This window comes from Ornithodoros turicata, chromosome 10, assembly GCF_037126465.1.
Source record: "Ornithodoros turicata isolate Travis chromosome 10, ASM3712646v1, whole genome shotgun sequence".
Taxonomy (NCBI): domain Eukaryota; kingdom Metazoa; phylum Arthropoda; class Arachnida; order Ixodida; family Argasidae; genus Ornithodoros; species Ornithodoros turicata.
In genome coordinates, this window is record NC_088210.1 from 32511197 (window position 1) to 32531307 (window position 20111).

General features: G+C 44.0%; 1 protein-coding gene across 1 annotated transcript in view; it reads left to right on the top strand.

Annotated features, from left to right (window-relative positions):
- The window catches only part of LOC135370598 (ras-related protein Rap-1b-like), a 38517-nt gene extending 22304 nt beyond the window's left edge, over nt 1-16213 (top strand). The window contains exons 2-3 of the mRNA XM_064604367.1: nt 10773-10946; nt 14523-16213. Coding sequence (XP_064460437.1) covers nt 10773-10946; nt 14523-14959 — 611 coding nt within the window. The 3' untranslated portion in view covers nt 14960-16213. The remainder of the gene's footprint in view (nt 1-10772; nt 10947-14522) is intronic.
- Nucleotides 16214-20111: the final 3898 nt, after the last annotated feature.

The following is a 20111-nucleotide window of genomic DNA, read 5'->3' on the forward strand; positions in this document are numbered from 1 at the left end:
CTTGCAGATGGCGTTTGTTGAGATTGAATGAATGGCCCTAAACGGCATGGCCGATGACGTTTTATCTGAGTGCACGCGTCACAAGAGGGAACATGATTTAAAGTGATTGCAGCGCAAGAGTGTGCGCGAGTAAAGACAGACTTCTATGGTTGTTTTTTATCGGTGCTGCCCCCTTTTTTTCGTCCTCAGAATTATGTGTCGCAGTTTTGGGAACTTACTGGAAAAATCGAAAAAAAAGACTATTTGCTGAAATTTGGCGAAATAACTTCTAGCGAGGCCTCGCTTATAATGACATTGCTCTCACGTGGTAGATAATGCGAGACAGTTATCGATGATTGTCGATCGTTATTATTCGAGGTCCTCCAAAAGGAACACATGCCCCAACATCTTCACACCAGGCAGTATGGAGCGATCTCTGAGACAGGAGTTCTTCCCGAACTGTCCGCAGCGCATATCCAAACAAAGTCGAGGGAAAGCGAAAAAAAAAAAAGCAAAAAACGGGTAAGAAAGAACCGCAAACAACCCACTACTGCGCCAACAATATACAGCGCATTCGTACTGAAAGAATGGTTAAAAAGTTTGTGTGCGTTTCTTTCCTTTTTTTATATATGAAACAGCGCCTTTGTCAAAAATTTCTTTCGCTATCCCTATATCTTCCTTTTTCGTCCCAAAACCTTCACTTGCCGAGAAAAAAAAAACAACAAAAAAAACAGACAATTCTACGAATCCCGACGCCAAAGCAAAGATAAAGCTACGACGGAGTTACCGACTAATGAGAGGAAGGGTTTGCAGAGGAGGAAGAAGGGAGGCGAGGGTGGGGGGACGGAGAGTCATCACCTGTTGAATCGCCAGCGAGAAGGATGCAGAAAGAGAGAGAGAGAGAGAGAGAGAGAGAGAGAGAGGGAAAAAAAACTCTCTCTCGCAAATGATCGATTTGGCTACACGGATAACAGACACACCGCGAAGGTTGCGAGGAATGTTCCTCATCGAGGGGACTTGGAGTACTCAGGAACACGAAAGGATAACCATGTACGGAGATAAAAAAAAAAAAAGAAGTCCCTCAAAAAATAAATCGCTGTTGGCGGCCACATTGTACTCGACACGTCTGTGGAGGACTGCAGAATGTGTGCTCGAGGTTGAGTTGCGAAGAATGATTGCGTGAGGATTGCTCCCGGTGGAGGTGGTTAGTTCGAGTGGCAGCTCTTGCGAGCAGAGAAAGTTTAAAAAAACAATGTTATTTCCAGATGGGAGAAGGAAGATATATGACGAGGTTTTAGACTGGACGGGGGTATTTTTCTTTCCTTTTTTTTTCTATTTTGATTTTACCTGTGTCTCGAAGCAAACTATAGCAAGCAATTAACTTTGCGCAACTTTTCACCTTAGCCTGAAGTACAAAGAATCGCAGCTACAGAACCTTCCTTTTTGTGCGTGTCATTTTCGTGATCACAATAAAATTGCTAGTAAGCCACAAAGCAATTACGACCAAAACTAGACAACGAATACTGCGGAGTTTTCGCTACCGAAAAATTAAGATGTCCGCGTACACAACACAATGCTATGCCCTTGCTGTAACACTCCAAGTACTGTCCAGCACATTCTCGTCGACTGCGCGACGCGTCCTCCAGCGCCAACTTGAAGCCACTGGAAAACCCTCACTTGCCCTTCCCCAATTACTTGGGCCATCAGCTACGAGCTCTTCAAGCCCTCATCTTTTGTTTGTTGTTTTTTCTTTCTCCTTCCTTTTCGTTTTCGTTTTTCCCTTCCCCTTCTTCCCTCTTTTTCCTTTTTTTTTCGGAATAGCAAGCCGGCTCTTTGCCTGGCTAACCTTTCCTTTTTTCTTAATAAGCATATTCCCCCCTCATCTCCTTCTTAGCAGCGTGAACTCTGAACATTCACCATCATTCACCATCTTCTCCGCCTCAAGCAATGGGATGGGGTGCCGCCCTGGCGGCGAAACATCCACTACATCACCATTACAAGTCCATTTGTTGTTGTTCTTGTCCGCCTATGTCTCACGAAGTCAGTTTCTTAGCGCGTGTCAGATGCCACCTAACGTCAAATGCATGAACATTTCGCCACACACGGACCTGCCGACCAAGCCACCCTCCGAGCCTTCGAAAAACGATCACGTGATCCCCGCAACAGGTATCTCTTCATCGATCTTTCTCCTGAAAGCCCATATATACAGAGCGCATCTCTAACCTCTCAGCGGGCAACTCTACAAAGCAACGGCTCTCCTGAGAGCTAGAACCCGCATCGTCATCGGCCCAGACGTCGACTTGCGTGGTCGCGTTGATGTCGCGTGACGTGACGCGCAAGGACGTCATTCGGAAAGCGTGTGCAGACACCGTTTGTGGTCAGCTTTTTTGACGGTTTCTTTTCTTTTCTTCCGCTTATTATTCGTTGTTCTTTTCTTTTCTTCATTTTTTTTACAGGTCATTAACTAATAGAGAGATTTCATCAGCGCTCTGCACGCCTCAGTGGTTTCAGAAGTGGACAGGAATCACTTTTTTATATATAATAAGACGGCAGAGACGAAGGTAACGTTTTTTTTTTTTTTTCGTTTTCGAGAATCAAGAGGAGAAGGAAGATGAAAAAAAAAGAAATAAAAATACGTAGACGAACTCGTTAGTGGTTGCTAAAGGAGACGACATTCTTGTCCTCTTTTTTTTTTTTTTTTTGCCATGACAGGCAGATTACATGGCGAAAGCATATTATCTTTCTTATCGACACGCTTATGCATTAGCATTATAAACATGTAGGCTTATGTAAAATGCACAGCTTCGTCATAAGGGATGCAGGTATATCCGGCATTGGTTTGGACCGTGCAGCTAAGAACTATTCGCATGTATATTTGCAGACCGTTTTCTAAGAGAAGGCAGTGAATAAATATTCACATATGGCACTTAAGCAATCCCATAAATACGACTTAATGCAATGTAACTTGAATCGTGATTTCTTTGAGCAGTCTACTGCTCTCCGGAGCCATTATCGCTTCAGTTCAATACTTGGAGAATACTTTTCTTTCGTTATTTCTGCTGTATTTGTGCCCATGATCTGCGGCTGCTACCAGAGACGTACTTGACAGACACGGCACTTGGGTGCAATACTTTCGGTTGTCCATGTCATGAATTACGATTTTTCTTTAATTAAGTACCTTAAAAGCAGTGCGTCGAACCGAAACGTTTTTCGGTTTCTTTCGCGTTCGGGTTCGGCCATAAAAATTCGGTTCCGGTTCAGCTCCGCAGTTCACATATATCGGTTCGATTAACCGGTTCAGAGGCTGTAAACCGGTTCGGAACCGGTTCGAGCTTCTAATATGCCACAAAATTATAGGTAGCCGCTAAAAAATGATACAAGATCTCTTAGTTACGTTTTTATGCATTTATTTCTGTTTTTTGACCAACAGGACCCCTTTTTATCCCTTCTCCGACCAACGTGTCGCCAATCTAGGCAAGCAGACCACTCGAATCCACACATCACCCCCCCACCACCACCACACACCAACCCGAACCGAAATCCCGAACCGGTAACCGAAGTTTTTATATCGTTTCGGTTCCGATTCAACTCCAAGATGGCCCTAGTACTCATTGCGGTTTACTAACGCATACTAACGCTATATGCTTTAAAAGACATGAAAGGCCACTCAGTATCGCGACCGATCGCAACAAAGTACTCACTTGAAAATATGTAAATGATCTGGAAGTTACCTTGGATTGGTGTACACAAAGAACAGCAGAAGGTTTGAGAACAGCTTCATGTGTACGTGAACCATGCTACGTTCTGTTTCTCTGTTCGCAAACTCCAATGGAAATCGATCTTCTGAGACTGGAACACAGAAGAAAGGACAACACACAAAGCAAATCAAAATCAAAATCAATGCAAAGTCCGTTTCATAAAACGCCGTACACTCTTAAAAATAAACTTCACCGCATAGCACGCTCCTAGCCAACCATCATCTCAAATGATATCGTTATCTGCCCTGATTTGTTGAAAACGGGGGGCGTACGCCTTTTCTGTGACACTTATGCTGTTCATAATTGTCACAAAAAAGGCGTACGCCCCCCGTTTTCAACAAATCAGAGCAGATAACGATATCATTTGAGATGACGGTTGGCTAGGAGCGTGCTATGCGGTGAAGTTCATTTTTAAGAGTGTAGGAGCGTGCTATGCGGTGAAGTTCATTTTTAAGAGTGTAGAGCAAGTGTAACATTATTATGCACATTCTTTTATCGTCATCATGATAATCAACATCATTATAATAAATGTACGCGTAATCATTCAATCCTAATTGTCTGCATAATTAATTTAAGCGCGCTTATTTTAATTAGCACCAACATCATTGAACGCCGCGTATTATATGCTAATCAGACATAGTTAATATTGCGTAATAATTCGATCGTAATTATTTGGATAATTAATTACGTACACATGATTATTTTATTTTATCTTAATTATCATAAACATCATTAAACGCAGCGCAACCGGACGTCGGTGGGTCGCGACATCTCTTTTTGTGTGGCTATCGCATTCGCTTTCAAATTGTCGATTTCGACCGTCGAGAAAGGTGCAAATGTTATGCACGTCTTCCAACTTAATCTCAGGAAACAAAAGAGGAGAAGGAAACCAACAAAAATGAGATGAAGCAAGGTTGTTTCCATTCCTTCCAACTTATTCCAAATGTCAAACCTCCGAACGGATCTGAAATTTAAATGAGACGCGTTCAGAATAACGTGGTCTGTGTGCGCGCGTGTATCGCGTTTCAATTCACTCCCTAATTAAAGACAAACACTGAACAAGGCGTGTGGCAATGCGGTGCGTAGTATTCGATAAGATTACTATATTAGATTAGATTAGATGGTGTAGTATCTTTATACTACACTCGTCACGGCTATCTGGTCGTCCAAGTAACAGAAGTTATAAGTTATAAGAATCAGCTGGAGGAGCTAATAGTTATAAGTTATAAGGATAAAAAGGGCATCCCTGCAGTATCCGTGACGCATTAAAATATTATGCTAAGTTGCTAACTGGTATTAATTATGCTACAGTGATATATACTGTTTAGTTTGTGAAAAAAAAAATAGCAGACCCTTATTTAAGGGTGATACAAGGTTATTTTTATCCCACGCAGTTTAAGTAGACGCATTAGTAAATTATTCAATTCATTCCATTTCACATCACTACCGCCAGCAATGTGGTAGAGCAACCCCGGCCCCCTCCTGCGATGAAACTCCCAAATCATCATCATTAAAATAAAGTTGTTATTGCAGTTTACACTAATGGCGACTGATAATGCTAATCCAGTATTCTCGATCGTACAGTAAAATACAAGTAAAATCACGAATTTCACGTTATTTTCCAATCATTGCTCTGTACCAGTCCAACCACTAGAACTCTGTAATGGTACTAGTCCTACGTCGACACTGGGCATATCGCAAATTTATGTAAGAAATTCTTCTACGTTTAGCAACTATACAGCCGTGTACTTTGCCAGTCAACAATTCCTTTGCCACGGATGCGTACAGACGCTGTCGTCAGAACAGTATAATGCGGGAACGAAGATAATATGAATTTACGATCTCGGCAGCGCAAATGAGCGTTTTTTTCTTTCTTTCTTTCTTTTTTACAGAGCTTCTGTAAAGAAGCTTCTCACTCAGCTTCCTGAGCGAGGGAGGGAGGCGCTTCACATTTATCCTGCCCCGGGCGCAAACTCGCCTCTTGGCGGCTCTGGCTATCGTCACAGTTTATTTCGGGCGACTTACTACAAAGGTTGTTTATTTTTAAAACGTGAAGTTTATTTAAAGGTACGTTTTAAACGGCTTCATTCTGTCCAAAATGTCACGCCAATATGAGGACATTGCATGAAAGGAGGATTCAGAACCTGACCGCCAAAGCACGTCGCCAAAGCACGTCGATGTTTCCCGATTTGGACTACTAGACCTGTTCGCGACATCCGCTCATTTTCTCCGCATTGATTCTGCATGCACTGCCAACGTGCCGCACGAGTTCCTTTGTGAGCATGGCCGAATTAATGGCGATTCGCTGGGAATTAAGTACGTCATACGGTACCTGCAGTGGGTATCAGTCAGCCTTTGTGAGCTCTGTAAAGGTTCATCGTTGCATTAAAGTTTGTATTGAAAAAAAAAAAAAGAAGAAGAATCAGACTTGGTGGATCAGTTGGTATAGTGTGTCTGCCTATCGAACACGAAGGTCGCGGGTTCGAACTCTGCCGAGGCCGTCAGTGTACACATTGCTTAGACACGCCGCCTTCGTCGACGGACGTTCAAGAACCCTGAGGTGCGGACAAATTCATTCGCACGTCGTCCAGTGCGGCGTCTCTCAGGATCGTATAGTCGTCCCAAGCAGCACAACCTCCTTGCCCAGTATTGGGTGGATATTGGCAGTACTGGTCCGACATCGGACCAGTATTGTCAATATTGGGGGCCATACCTGTTGTTGATTGGGTTTTTGGCAAGCGGCGACTTAAAACTACGAATTATTCACCCGATCGATTCAGTCGTTCTTATTTATTAGTCGTCCTTATAGTCGTTCATTTATTTCAACTAACTATGGCTAAGGGGTCTGGGGTAGCCAGTCTGACTTTGTCGTGACTTAAATCCCAATTTTTGTTTTCTTTTTCTATCACATCACATGAGTCGTTCTTTCAGATTCTTTTTTTTTTCGGGGATTTTCAAGCAAATATCACGCGACAGCGCGTATCCGGGACTTTACTGCTCCGCGGTACTAGCACCCTCAAGTGACTAAGGCTAAGACTAATTTTTTCCCGCGGCTGTAAAACTGTTATTTAAAAAAAAAATTAATTACATAATTAGGTACTTGCGCGCAGTAAAAAAATATTCTCACTTGCACAAAACAACATCCCCCGTATAATGCGTCAATTCTAAGCTTGGTTCGAGCTCTGCGAACACCCTGTATAAGCAACAACACATATCCGTGCAAGAGTACAGTATATATACACAATAATAAAGTATCGACCGCCATATTCACCGCCTTCTCTTATCTTCTTCCCTAATCTTTACCCCAGACATGTTCCCCACAATCACGTTTCACACCTCGACGATTTCGACTCCCTTTTGAAACCGCAACCAGAAACCATATCATGCGAGTAACGGCCGAAGCGGTCACGTAAAATCGAACCTATCGCATTTCGAAGGCCTAGCATCTTTTATTCATAACACTACATCCCAACAATTTCTATTGCGCATTCCAATTCAACGCTATACACAAATGGCGCAAATTTTTCGACGCTATATACGAATATATATTCTAGAATGCACCGACTCCGTAAGCGCGTTTGCCATTGTGTACACGGTATATTTCGGGAAAGTAAGAAAATACCACTGGCAAGAGCGCAAAAGTGCACGTCGCAAGATGTGGATCGAGATTACGCAACGAACTTGATCTGGTATTGGTCCTAAAGTTGTGCGGCGTTTCCATTGTATTATATTATACCTAAGACCGTTTCTACACTTGGATGCGCGGAAGAAAACGTGGAAGAAGACATCGACGGGCAAATTCTCTCGGGCTGCCGTACAGAGTCATGTTCTAAATTCCTCTCTAGACCGCGAAGCAACGGCGGCTATAGACAGACGGAAAGAGGAGAAATTACTGGGAGATAGACGCCCTGGGCCGACTTCATGAGCAACAGAAGCGACACCTGCCGGGAAAATGCGCCGAAGAATCCAGGGAAACCTCAGACAGAGCAGTGCCGAGATTATAGGTTCCATTATTTTGGAGTCTTTACCAATCACTTGGTCCTCTTCAGCACTATAAGTCCTGCATAAGTCTTAACTTAGTCCCGAGGACGATAGACAATTGGACGGAGTGTCATTGCCGAGAAGTCTTTCCGCACAGGGAATCATTCACCCTGGGCCGACTTCGCAGGCAACTGTGCCGCCATGTTCCTTACAGCGTCTGAGGAAGACCCACACCCAGAGAACACAGCCAATGACGGGATTCAAACCTGCTCCAAGTCGCGTCGACAATGTCTCTTTCTGCCCCTGTCGGATTGTGTAACAAACAGTTATAAGAGATTGCCAAAGCTGGAGTTCCCTAAAAACTTGCGCACAAGTCACCCTTCTTTCTCTTATGTACGTGCACATGCACATAAAATGTCGCGCTCGTCGCCAGTGCGGGACTCTTGGCTATTCTCCAAAGTGCAGCATAAAGACCGCGGCTATATAACGCTGTTCACTTCCAGTCCTCTGTCTTGGACACAGAGACGGCGCATGAAATTCGCATCATGTTTCTACAGCTTCTCTGATAATAAAAAGCCTGGTAGCTAACTCCCACTTGCTCATTACTCTTTTCACTGCTACGACTCGTAAGCGCAAACGCGACGGTTCTGCGCATGTTTCTCCGCAAAACTCATTTTGATTCGAAAGTCTTGAATGCGAAACAACGTCCAGTCGCCGTCGTTACCAAGTCAAATAGGGGTACAAAGTTTTATCGTGTCGGTCGCTTTGTAAACATCGAGCTAGAACGTCTCTTTCATGCATCACGAGCTATGACGTCAGCATCGCGAGATGTGACGTCAACAAAAGGTATCAGATGTAGACTAATTCCGTTCTTTTTTCGCTGCATCCGTTGACGTGGAATAAAATTTAGAAGCGACATGGAGATGTACAATAAACATTTTTACCAAGTATGAATAATACGATGGCTCAGAGCAGCGTTGGAAGGAGTAGTAGTGCCACGTGCCCTGTCTTCTGCCCCGAAGCCCGAAGGTCTTTGGGGAATTGGCCTTTCCGGAAAATGACCTTTGAAAACCCTTTCAGAGGGCAGAAACGAACTATATGGCGCAAGGAGCCGGCAAAAAGCAAGAAGTTCCTGTATACGGCTCGTCTGACAACGGGGGCTACTCCATAAAAGTAATTTAAAAAACGAAAGGCCCTTTATGGTAACTGTCATTTAGAATACCGCCTGACAGGGGTAGCGTGAACAAGGACTTTCGTCTAAGGGGGATGTTTCAATTCCGTAGGGGTGTACCTGTGCAAATTTGGCCTTCTTATGGTAGCTATAGGAAGGAATCCTCGATAATGTCCTTGGCCGTATCCTCTTCCTTCTCCTTTCTTTCCTTCCTCCGTGCTGGGCACAGAGACGTCACTCTCCCTCCTGCATGCGCGCGATAATGTAGTCCGTCATACCCACTCTGCTTCCGTATTGACTGTTAGGAATGGCCGCATGACACAGAAGTTGCGCTCCCCCATATGGCGCATATATGGCCTATATCCCCGATATGGCCTATATATATGGCGCATGGTGGCGCTGCAGTATTTCTCCTGGCGCGCTATTGCGCCTTCTTATCATTTGTAACGGCGTATGTAGTTCACGGACTAGATTTCGTTTCCTTCTCAAGTTGGACACCACTATAGGTGGCGCCCTTGGCTTGGTTTGCAACCCGCGCATACCTCAATCTAATATAGACTGGAAAAAACTGATACTTTTCGTCTCATCTCAAATAAAACGGGGCCTCACGGCGCGCTGTGAGAGGGCAGCACCGTTGTTCTTCGACTGAGTATGAGTTGATACCGCCTTCTCTGTGAAGAGCCACGCGCAGGACCAGTCTCCAAGTCCAATTTGCTTCCCAACTCTGTCGAACTCGTATAGAACTTGAGGTATTGTCATAAATAAATAAATAAAACTCGTTCAATTTTGTTCTTACACTCGCACAGCGCCTCGGTAATCTATGATTAATCGGCGGTAATCGGCTGATTGCCGTGCCCCGAGGCTCATTCGTCTACAGGAGAATTAGACGCACTGCAAGACCCTAAAGAGGAAATTTGTCTAAAGAGGAAATTTGTTGGAAAGCGAGAAATATATATAGCTGAAATGAAAAATGGAACACAGACTACGAAGGTACGGGAAGTAAGAAAAAAGGGGAATAATCTGTTTACATTTAAGATACTTGTAATGCTAAAAGGGGTTGTCTACGTTACGGCGGAGGCTCCGCCTTCGTCAGGACAAAAAACAGGACTTTTTGTCCTATCATTTCTTATACCTCATTCATGAAACGTAACTTCGCCACATAGCCCGGTGAAGGCCAACCATTGCACAGAATCATACGTTTATCATTGTTGATTTGTGGAAAGCACGGTGTGTGCGCCTTTTTGTGACAATTAATATAACTAAGTGTCACAAAAAGACGTACCCCCCCCCTTTTTAACTAATCAGGAGGCCGAACTATGTCATTCGGGATGGTGATTGCCTAAGAGCGTGATATGAGGTGAAGTTCTGTAGATGTTTTATGTTTTAAGAGCGTATAGGCCACACAGTTTATCTTCTTTTTAAGTCTCATTAGAAAGAGAAACACGTAGAAAACCCACTACCGATTTAACAGCCTGTTTGGCTTATAACCAGTACTAACTTTCGATTAGGCTGTATCAGGGATGGGCAGTATTTAAATACATTGTAATTAAAACACTATTTAAAATATAAATACATGTATTTATATTTTGTATTTAAATACAGACTCGAAAAATGTATTTATAATTATATTTAAATACCAATTTTCGGGTATTTATTCTCGTAAATACTTTATAAATACTCTTAAATACAGAATATACTGACTCATATCTTAAAGTTGCCCTGCATTTGACCTTTCGGGAAGAAGGGCGAGTTTGGGGCGCAATTATGCCGGGTTTGCGCTAGCAATACTCAAAAAATGTATTTATGCCCATCCCTGGGCTGTATACAGCTCTACGGAGCGACTGAATCGTGAACTAATGTACGGCACTGCGTTTCCGACACAGACGGCCTCTTCCACACGGTGGAGATCCTGGACACGGCGGGCTCTCATCATTTTCCGGCCATGCGGGAATTGAGCATCAGGTCGGGTCGTGGCTTCGTGCTCGTCTTCTCCGTCGACAGCCTCCAGTCCTTCCACGAAGCTGTGCAACTCTGGCATCTCATCGTTAAAATACGAGGTAAGTACCTATCATCGAACAACTTACGTTAAGAGGCTTAGGTGTCTGTGTCGTCCCTAATTGCCGCTCCTCATCCTTCTTTCACCGTTTGTAAGTCATCTTTTTTTTAAAGTAATCTTTGATTGATTGATTGATTGATTTGTAAAAGAAAAAAAAATGGAGATGTTAGTCTCGAGCCACTCGGGACTGGTATACTCCAGGACGCGTTATTCGGAGAAGTCATCTTTGTCTTTAATCTATCCCATCCCTTTTTCACCGTTTGTTAGTTTATCCTTTATTAATCATTAATCATTTTTTCTTTCCTTTCGTCTAATAAATTTATTCCCCCTTTTATTTACTCATTCTTTTATTTTATTTTTATCTATTTTATTCTTCTATTTCTTTTCTTTCTTCTTTGTCGAATAGCAAGCCGACGTTATGTTTAGCTGATCTTTCCTTCCTTTTTTTTTTCTTTCTTTAACAAATATACCCCCCCCCCCCGCCGCCCCAATTGTGGTCTGCCTCTCGGCCGATTCTCGGTGTCTAACTGTCGTATCTGGTACAGCAGACTACAGTAAACACTCGTTAATATGACCCCCGATAATCTGACATACGCGCTCTACCACCATACTCCTGCGGAACAATGCAGTGAAATCTCTGCAAATCCCCGCGTTAATATGACAATTCCGCATTATGACCAAAATTTTCGGGAACGACCATGGTCATAATAACGAGGGTTCACTGTATCTCAAACCCACTAGCACCTAACACTAGCAACCTATAAGCAGACATTTCTTCCGCAGGCAGTGTGTTTCGAGTTCTGTCCGATTGTGAGATATGTGCATGTCACATTTCTGTCAACAAATCATGTCCGTTTTCAGCAAACAACATTATATTTCCTAGAAGACGTCACCATTTCACTAGCAACATCCCACATCATCATCATCCATTCATCTATGTTGTTGTTGTTGTCACTAGCAAACACAATTGACACCAGTGATATTTTGCTCGTGTGCGCCCTCCTTCGTTCCGATCGGAAGCCTTCTCTGATGACGTTTATTTCGGCATCCGTCATCGGTTCTCTACCACCGGATATACCGGTAATAACAAAGATAAAACGACAGGAAAGAACGTTTGCCATATCACATTACGTCGTTCGATATAGGGTTTCCCGAATCTAATCTTAAACATCCGAAGGAGGCGCCACGTGGTGTCTGCAACAGGAACCATGACCGTTATATGGGGCAAGCACCCACCAGGTAATAGGGCCCTCACTTCCGCGGCTCCGATTTCTAACAGGGAAATAAATGGAACCGATCTGTGTGACAAGAAATCCCTAAATAGCGAACCACACTCTATGTGGGAAATGTCAAACCTCTCCCATTGCTTGCCGTACCACGTATTTGTACGGATAGCGCTGCTCTGGCTTGTCAAAGAGATGCCGCTATGTTTTGTAGCTTGCCCGCTTTCCAGCCGTGGCGCGCACAACAGGGGGATTTTGTTACGACCCCGTTGCGTGTTATATCGCTATAAAACAAATCAATCAATTACACCTTGCGCCTGGCTTGAATCTGAAACGCTATCGCATCTTCTCGGCTAAGCATATCTAAAGAATCGTATAGGAAGATAGATGGCCCAACATAGACAAAGTATTTTTGGATGTATGGATTTTTGATATCAGATATTTACAAGTCCTATATACCGCTTATGACCAATGTATCTGTACCGTATGCCCATGCAGTATTCTTTTTTTTTTAGAACTCCCATACTTTGCGCTACACTTCCTACATTTGTGCTATACAAGGACCTGGGATTTCATGAATAAATAAATATTTATGTCACTGCATCAAAATGCATCCTACGTTTCAGGTTAACTAAATCCCCTTCACTACTTTATATTATCCTACGTGTATTGTATGAATACAATAGACCTCTACCCGAGAAACCTCATCATGACGTTGGTAGACAGACTGAAACCGAAAGAAATCGGAAGGTGAGGGCTGGGTTCCACGAATAAACACTTGTTAGCTGCCTCCTATATTGAAAGAAAAGTAGGACCGAAGGTCGCGTCCCTTTCAGAGACCATCGTAATCCCCTCAAGACCGTGTCTTTCGTGAGCAACCTTGTTCGCCCATAGCTTCGATCGTAGTTCAACTCTACCAAATTGGTGGCGCTGTCGAACACTATGACGTCATTTGTTTACAAACAGGGAGAGGTCTATTACGTGTAGACGTACGGCAGCCTGCGCGCCAAAAGCACCAAGAAAGGCCACAACATCCGGCACCTTTCTATCATTTCACTCTCCCCCAAAAAGCGTTCGAGTAGCAAGAAAAACCAGCCGTACCAAAGTCGGCAAAAGGAAAAAAGAAAAGAAAGAAGAAAAAAACACTCGACACGCAATAACTTTTCCGCAACCACACCGAACCAATAGCGTACAGCTCACGTACGACGTACCTACACGCCACCAATTTGTGAGCGTCCCGCCCTAGTTCTCACACAAATGTCCGATCGATTCGTCACCGCGAGTTCGATCGGCGGCGGTCCAGCTCGAAGCGGACTGCGCAGCACACAGTTGCCAACGTGCTTCACCTTTTTTCCACAGCTTCCCTCTTCCCCAGAGACCACCAACAGGTGGTGCCGCCCCGGGGAGATGGACGTCATTCGGTGACGTCATTCTTGCGTCACGGCCAGAAGTCAGGGCAACTATAGACTGCCATTGTATTCGTGGCTCAAAGAGCGAAGTTGACTCTGTGATTGAGCAAGGATGGCGGGGGTTTTTTTGTATCGTATTATATTGTATCGTATTGTATCGGTTTTGTTGTATTGTATTGTATTTTTTTTTTTGTAATGGAATCGTAGCTTCGGTCCATTGGACGTGGAAATTGAAGGTGGAACGTGAAAGTCAGGAGTATCGTCTAATAGAGTTTCAGTTTTCAGTCTGGTGTCGCGAAAGTTGAACGAAAATATGTGGATTATTGCGCGTGCGGTGCTGATGAGAATGGGCGCTTCGCAAACCGCGACGGAGAAATGAGAATGTCACAAACGCTGCTCATTTTGCTCAAAACTGCTCATTTTGCAAAATAGTTCGATTCCCAGCTACATGCACAAAAATTGCACAAATTGTGCGAGGAACCCAACCGTAATTTTAGGCTTTAATTAGCTAAATTAATTGGCTAATTTCCTTGAGCGCAGCTTTGCCACTGCTTTAAGCACGTGCTTTAAGCTCAAGTCCAATTTTTCTTTTCTTTTTTTTTTTTTACTCAGGAGATTTGTTACGATACGATGAGGCACCTTGAGATGTGTAATTTTGTGTGTTTGTTTTATCATATCAGTAATCATTCAGTATTGTTTTATCGTTCTTGTGTGCAATTTCTGCGCGCGCTGCCTCCGAGTGTCTGCCGGAGCATAGCCTCCTATCAGTATATAGGAGGCTATGGCCGGAGTCGGCGGGCTCGTCGAGCTGCTTTAGCAGCTTTTTTCCGCGACCCTGTCCATTTGTACTGGAAATAAATTGAATTGAATTTATCAGCTGCATGTACTATAATACTGTAATGATAACAAACACAATAGTATACAATCCATTTGATTCGGTTTCAGGTGAGCACGTCCCGATCGTGCTGGTAGGAAACAAGTCCGACCTGATCGCCAAGCGCCAAGTGTCCCAAGACATGGCCATCAAGCTCGCTCAAGACAGCATGCACAGTTGCCAGTACCTCGAAACAAGTGCCAAGTACAACGTCAACGTGAGCGAGCTCTTCGTCGAGCTCCTCCAGCAGACGTACGACATGGAACAGCAACAGCTGCCGGGCAGTTCGTGCCCTTCGACCCCGGGACCCTCGGAAAGCTGCGACTCGCCGCAGCGAAAGCCGTCTCGGAAGCTCTCGCGGCGTCTGGGCTCGCTGGGGAACCTCCCCAGCATCCGTCGGAAATCGTCGGCTGCATCGTCGACGGGACCGCCACCTACACCGCGGACTGTTGTGCGTCAGGCGTCGGAGCCGTTGATAGACGAGGACCAGAAATGCAACATTTTATGAAGCTGGCAACTGTGTGGTGGCACTGCAAGTGTCGATAGACCGATGGTGTGCGCGCGAAAGTTTCTAGTATAGCTACTAGATACTTTGCAGATTATTGTTGTGCGTTTTGTGAAACTTGATGTTGTGTAGAAATGTTGTATTGTTTGTGAAAAGCAGAGGCGGTAAGTAACCCCAACCCGGTACCAGCGCCATCTAGGCCAAAGAAGGCCTGCCCTACTGTATCCGAAAGCGCGATGACTGGACATCAGCACAACGATGAGGAACCCGGCGTACAAGTGTTCTTTGTCGTTGTGTAGCTTTCGGATGCAATATGTCGTACCAATGAGCTCGATCTTCTACGCTGTTCCTCCAGGTCTACCCATACTCTCTCCCCTCCGTTACGTAGATAATTCTGGACATAGCTTATGGCTGCGTACGACTACCCATGCGGCTGACAGTGGCTTGTTTCCGTGGCTACGGCCGCTGAAAGCATCGCAGTGATTAGAGAGACCCCTTGTTATGACGGGAAGCTCGAGTAGCGATCAGACCTTCTTTAGTGTAGATGACGTTGGTCCAAGTCATGAGAGAGGTGGAGTCATGAGAAGAAAAAAAAAACAGTTACAGGCTATTTGAAACAACACAATCGATCATTACTAGCAGACGACACTGCAGAGGTTGCAGACGGTCTATAGCAGACGACACTGCGGAGGTTGCAGACGGTCCATAGCAGACGACACTGCGGAAGTTGCAGACAGTCCTTAGCAGACGATCTTTGGATTGTAGAACCTCTTCAGCAAACAACACTGACTGCTATGAAAAGAGGAAAGAGGGTAATATATGTGTCGTTGGCCATATAACCCCGATGATGTGACGCTTGTCGTCATCAGTCAAACCACATTGGTTTCGCTTTCGCCTCGTAGAATGCTGCTGGCAAAATCGATTATTACAGAATCAATCAATCAAGTTATATGGAGAACTGTATCGACATAGACCATTTTCAATGGACGCACACCTTTACACCATGCCTAGCCACGAAGGACTATTTTCTTAAACGAGTCTAGTACTACAGTGACCGTCTTCCAGCAAAGTGATAACGCCCATTGTAACTTACACGACAGGTCATAGGTGCAACATCGCTATCGTTATCAACGTTAAAATGCGTTACGCGCGTTAGGAAAGTGTAAAATAAATACATGACATTCTAGGGTAAACATAAACAAGCCCCCGTCACAACTTCCGGTGCCACGAAGACTTCCGGTCCTTCCGCGACTAAGGACGCTCGGAACCAGCCGCCATGCAGAATTATATATTTCGCTTCCCTGAGTTGTTGAAAACTGGTGCCATTTTATGGCAATTTGAATTTCCACAAAAAGGCGTATGCGACCCTCTCCCTCCTCAAATCAGAAGCGATAACTGTACCAATCGGCACAGTGGTTGGCGCACAGCGTGTTTGCTTTGAGACCGGTTGTCGTTTTGGCACCAAACCGGAAGCGGTGAAAACAACAATATTATACAGTGAACCCTCGTTAATGTGACCCCCCGATAATCTGACATACGCGCTTTACGACCATACTCCTGGGGAACAATGCAGTGAAATCTCTACAAATCCCCGCGTTAATATGACAATTCCGCATCATGACCAAAATTTTCGGGAATGACCATGGTCATAATAACGAGGGTTCACTGTACCTCGTTAATATGACCCCCGATAATCTGACATACGCGCTTTACGACCATACTCCTGGGGAACAATGCAGTGAAACCTCTGCAAATCCCCCCGTTAATACGACAATTCCGCATTATGAGCAAAATTTTCGGGAATGACCATGGTCATAATAACGAGGGTTCACTGTACCTCGTTAATATGACCCCCGATAATATGACATACGCGCTTTACGACCATACTCCTGGGGCACAATGCAGTGAAACCTCTGCAAATCCCCCCGTTAATATGACAATTCCGCATTATGACCAAAATTTTCGGGAACGACCATGGTCATAATAACGAGGGTTCACTGTATACGGAAGTCGAATCGGCTACTTAAAGTAGGACGCGTTCAAGTACAAATGTATTTGTGCTGCAGATGTCACGATATGTTATGTTAACTGAGAATATGTGCGCTACACGAACTTCCAACCGAATTTCAATCATACATTAGAGAGCTTTAGTACGTCATATGCCGTCGCCCTTTACGTACGTAAGGGTTAGCGTTGTTGGTTCTGCGCATGGGCAGAACCATCAACGCTATCCTTTACGGACGCAAAGGCGATAGCGTATCATGTACTAAAGCTAGCTATTATCTCTAGAACACGGTTCAAATTGTGTACAACGTTCGCACGCCTATTGGAAATCAGTGACATCATGAGATCAGATTATACCGTCGGTTAGCACTTAATTTATGAAATTGGAAGGCCCTAATACAGGCACTACGTAAATCAGATTATCGAGAAAATAGCATCAAAATCAAACAGCAATCAATGCTATAAAACAACGACAGTTATTAATGAATTGGGAACGTACGAGAAAAACGAACATTCATTCAAGATGAAAACAACATGACCATCTGGTGTGCCACCGTCGGACTAACAACAAGAGCAGACGACAACGGCGTGTGTCACGTGATGTCACGCGTTGCATAAACAACAGAAGTTGTTGCTGCCGCTCGTCTGAAACACCGGGGGCAGTACATATCAGTCTGACAACCTTGTGGATCATTATGCGTGAGACAGCACGTAGTGCGTATAATGCAGGCCTTCTGCCATGATGATGTTGTGTATTTAATGTTTGCTTTTTTATGTATATAATTGTTTGCTCATACTTCCAACATGCAGACACGTACAGGGTAAAGAAACATTAAGCTTGGCAAAAAAAAAAAAAAAGTATAAGCGCTTGAGCTCAATGTACGATGTAGTTATAAATAAGAATGAATGTATAATCGTTAGTTATATATCTAGATAGAGTGACGCGTGATAATACCAGGACCAGCCCTGACCTGAACGGCGGTCATATCTATTTTGATAGATAACATAAGTTCAACCGCGATGTTGTGTACAGCTACGTTAGCGGTAATTAGTCAAAGAGCATAATGTAAATTTTTTTAAAAGGGAAGTTAACTACGAACTAGTATGGCCTATCGCACTCTAATAAAGGTTGCGAGACAATCAGCAGCTTATTACGAAAAGTTACCGGTAAAAGCTCTCGAGGAACATGAGGGGAGAACGGTTAACTTCAAAAGAACACGCTGAGTTGTCGACACGACTGTTAAATATGTGGGTCTTATGTATGAGATTCATTGTTCCAAAAAGAAAAAGAAAACACACACACACACACATGAAATGTCGGTATATGACACATAAAATATGTTTTATACACATGCCTCAGTGTTTTATTGTTCACATACATTCCTACATCGTTACAACGGGGGGCAGAAGCGAGCTTTTAATACACAGACTTCATTGCAGTGTTGTATTTTAACCTGTGTAATGCTTTCGGTATTTACCTAGCGTGCACAGAGTTTGTGGATATAGTCGCTACGATACAACGAGTTGTTAGAGCAGTACCGCAAGGAACTTCGCACTCGAGACGAGATGTGTGTAAAATACCGTAGGCTACCGTGCGGGATACCGTAAAACTGAACTAACATTCAACAACACGTAAACACTAGGGCTCGCGAACGTATGTAAAAGAAAGTGCTCAACATCTGTGAACGTATGCATGAAAAATTGTCACAATGCCCACGAATGGCATTCATTAGGTTGGTGTAGCGGCCATTCAGCATGTTGGCTTCACCTCGTGCTCATGAGCGTTAGGTGCAGCGTGCTTCACAAAATTGTCATACAAACAACAAGGTGGCTTCACCTTGTGTCCAGCACCGTTAGGCGAAACGTGCTTTACAGGATTGTCATACAAACAGCAAGTTGGCTTCACCTTGTACCCGTAACAGTTAGGTGAAGCATGCTTTACAGAGTATCCGTACAAACAGCAAGTTGGCTTCATCTTGTGTCCAGAAGTGTTAGGTGAAATGTGCTTTACAGGATTGTAATACAAACAGCAACTGTGCTTCACCTCGCGCTTCGAAGCGTTAGGCGAAGCCGACTTGTTATTTGCATATAGAATGCAGTAGAAATGACGTCTCCAATCAAAGAATGCTCGCTCAAACTTCCGCTTCATAAACTTCCGCTGTGTAAGCTTCAAGTAATTCAATGGACTGCACCTCTGACGTGATGTATTCTTCTGAGTGCCAACGCCCATATACGTACACGCCAATGAACTCTCATAAGGCAGAGCTTGGAATGAGCGCTTTTATAGTTCACGAAGAAATATAGCGTCGTCGCACCGTGCGTGCACTAAACCCAAAACGCGCTTTGGATTTCGGGAGCGCATGGTATATTCGGAAAATAGCGAAAGAACAATCCGGTTCTGACGATTCCAACAACTGCCAAAGAGCAAGAAACCAAAGTAGCGAAAAATAAGGCACACCTGCGTCAGCCAGCATGACAGATACGATAACGTGCTGATAACGCAGTACGAACGTTATCGCCAATTATCTTCTGCAAGTTCCAAACACCACCTTCCATGGTAGGTTCAATCATCACAGGATGCAAAATGCCTTCCCTACTCATGTCACACAAGCACACTCGATAACATAAGAAATAAAACAAACGAACACAGTACGCACGTGGAACCTGCCAAAAAAGCACGACTTGGATTGGATTGGATCAACGTTTGACTGGATGCCGTAAGTTGCTGTTACTTTACCGAACTCCGCTGACTTCAGCGTCAGTGACCTCGCATTGCAGACGACGTGCAATGAAACCGTCGTGCATAAAGCGAAACAAATTAAATTATCGGAGATGTACATTTAAATTACTGCGTATAACCAGAGTTCATTATTAGTTCCGTTGCAAACGTACGAGTTGACGCCAATTTCGAAATAACCGAGGCGAAATTTCTCCAGAAAAAAATAGCAGAAACAACAAAAGAGGGAAAGAGAGAGCAACAAATTTTGTATTTGTAATACCCACGTACAATCATCATAACGTGCAAGCTGCACAAATTCGTACGTGAACTTCAACGAATCAAATGGAACGAGCTTCTGAAACTGTGGAGGCCCACAAGTTATTAACATGGGAGGACAGTGGTTGCTACAAGTATATACGCAAGAACAACAAG